At 43.5% G+C, this 2500-nt stretch overlaps 1 protein-coding gene across 1 annotated transcript in view; it reads right to left on the bottom strand.

Annotated features, from left to right (window-relative positions):
- The window catches only part of celsr2 (cadherin, EGF LAG seven-pass G-type receptor 2), an 83528-nt gene that overhangs the window by 5893 nt on the left and 75135 nt on the right, over positions 1-2500 (bottom strand). The window contains exons 24-25 of the mRNA XM_056237993.1: positions 1009-1296; positions 139-221 (exon numbers count right to left, since the gene is read on the bottom strand). Coding sequence (XP_056093968.1) covers positions 139-221; positions 1009-1296 — 371 coding nt within the window. The remainder of the gene's footprint in view (positions 1-138; positions 222-1008; positions 1297-2500) is intronic.

Below are 2500 nucleotides of genomic sequence, written 5' to 3'. Positions count from 1 at the left end.
ACACACACACACACACACACACACACACACTCACACACACACACACACACACACACACACACACTCACACACACACACACACACACACACACACACACACACACACACACACTTCAGGATTGAGTGAACGAGACTCACTCCGGCGCGGATCTCTTCTCGCAGCTCTTCTGTCCGAGCGAACACAACGCTCTCGACGCCATGATGTACAGGAACACGTTCATCTGAGGGAGAAGCACACACACTTTCACGCACACTGTTGTAGCCGTTTGTCTATAAGAAGTGTTGTATTTGTTTATTATTATTCTTTATTACGTGCATATTTATGTACTTATTTAGTTAATTATCATGCAACTGTCGGGTTAGGAATGCACATGTGACCCTGAGCACAGACCCAGTGTCGAGTCGCGCCGGCGTATCTGTGGAGACAGCAACAATAGCTACACTGTATGGGTCACAATTATCCATTTTTCTTTTATGCCAAAAATCATTAGGATATGAAGTAAAGATCATGTTCATGAAGATATTTTGATATTTCCTACCGTAAATATATAAAACATTTATGTTTGTGAGTGAATGGAGCAGAATCACCAACATAAATGCACAACTTTAAAGGAGATTTTCTCAATCTTTAGATTTTTTTGCACCCTCATATTCCAGATTTTCTAATAGTTGTATCTAAATATTGTCCAAAAGATTGACCTATGTGACTGGTTCTGTGGTCCAGGGTCACATGTCACCGCATATGGGCGGAGGAGGAAGTGACATGAAAGAAAAAAAAAAGGATTTGGGGATGGTGGTGGCTCACCGTGTTTTGTGTTTTCATTTGTGTTAGGAAATGTTAGGAAAATAAAGCTTTTGAAATGAAGAACGCGTTTGTCGTATAATATTTGTGCTAAATCTCCACAGATTTGGCTTTTACAGGAACTTCACCAGCAAAGTGAGTAAACATAATAAGTAACACGCCAAATTTGCTGGTGATTTGACAGCGTTATAATCTCAAACACTCACGGACACAACGAACGCGACGGGTCCCGCAAAGCTCCAGATGAGTGTGTCGTAGAGCGAGAGCCAGCAGAAGTCAGGGTTCCCGTACCCCTCAGGGTCGAGCCCGACCGCCAGCCCCGTGATGAAGGCCGGGACGCCCCAGCCGATCAGGTAGTAGAAGCGCATGGGGCCGAAGTTGATGTCGCGCAGCTCGCTCCTCATGCGGTGCACGTGCAGGGCCTCCAGGAACAGCCAGGAGAACACACACATCCAGGAGAAGTGCAGCAGGATGGCCATCACTGTACAGAGGAACTGCAGGGAGACGAGCTGTGTCACGCACGGGTACACACACATACACTCACACACACACACACACACACACACACACACACACACACACACACACACACACACACACACACACACTCACTCACTCACTCACTCACTCACTCACTCACTTTCTCACTCACTCACTCACTCACTCACACACTCACTCAAACACTCACTCACTTACTCAAACACTCACTCACTTACTCAAATACTCACTCACTTACTCAAATACTCACTCACTTACTCACTCACTCAAACACTCACTCACTCAAATAGTCACTCACTCACTCACTCACTCACTCACTCAAATAGTCACTCACTCACTCAAATAGTCACTCACTCAAATACTCACTCACTCAAATAGTCACTCACTCACTCAAATAGTCACTCACTCAAATACTCACTCACTCAAATAGTCACTCACTCAAATAGTCACTCACTCACTCAAATAGTCACTCACTCAAATACTCACTTACTCAAATACTCACTCACTTACTCACTCACTCAAACACTCACTCACTCAAATAGTCACTCACTCACTCACTCAAATACTCACTCACTCACTCACTCAAACACTCACTCACTCAAATAGTCACTCACTCACTCACTCAAATACTCACTCACTCAAATAGTCACTCACTCACTCAAATACTCACTTACTCAAATACTCACTCACTCAAATAGTCACTCACTCACTCAAATAGTCACTCACTCAAATAGTCACTCACTCACTCACTCACTCAAACACTCACTCACTTACTCACTCACTCAAATACTCACTCACTCAAATAGTCACTCACTCACTCACTCACTCAAACACTCATTCACTTACTCACTCACTCAAACACTCACTCACTCAAATACTCACTCACTTACTCACTCACTCAAACACTCACTCACTCAAATAGTCACTCACTCACTCACTCAAATACTCACTCACTCACTCACTCAAACACTCACTCACTCAAATAGTCACTCACTCACTCACTCAAATACTCACTCACTCAAATAGTCACTCACTCACTCAAATACTCACTCACTCACTCAAATACTCACTCACTCAAATAGTCACTCACTCACTCAAATAGTCACTCACTCAAATACTCACTCACTCAAATAGTCACTCACTCACTCAAATAGTCACTCACTCAAATACTCACTCACTCAAATACTCACTCACTCAAAT

Source organism: Rhinichthys klamathensis, unplaced genomic scaffold (assembly GCF_029890125.1).
Source record: "Rhinichthys klamathensis goyatoka isolate OS25496 unplaced genomic scaffold, OSU_Roscu_1.1 h1tg000504l_1, whole genome shotgun sequence".
Classification (NCBI taxonomy): Eukaryota; Metazoa; Chordata; class Actinopteri; order Cypriniformes; family Leuciscidae; genus Rhinichthys; species Rhinichthys klamathensis.
This window is presented reverse-complemented; position numbering and strand designations above follow the sequence as displayed.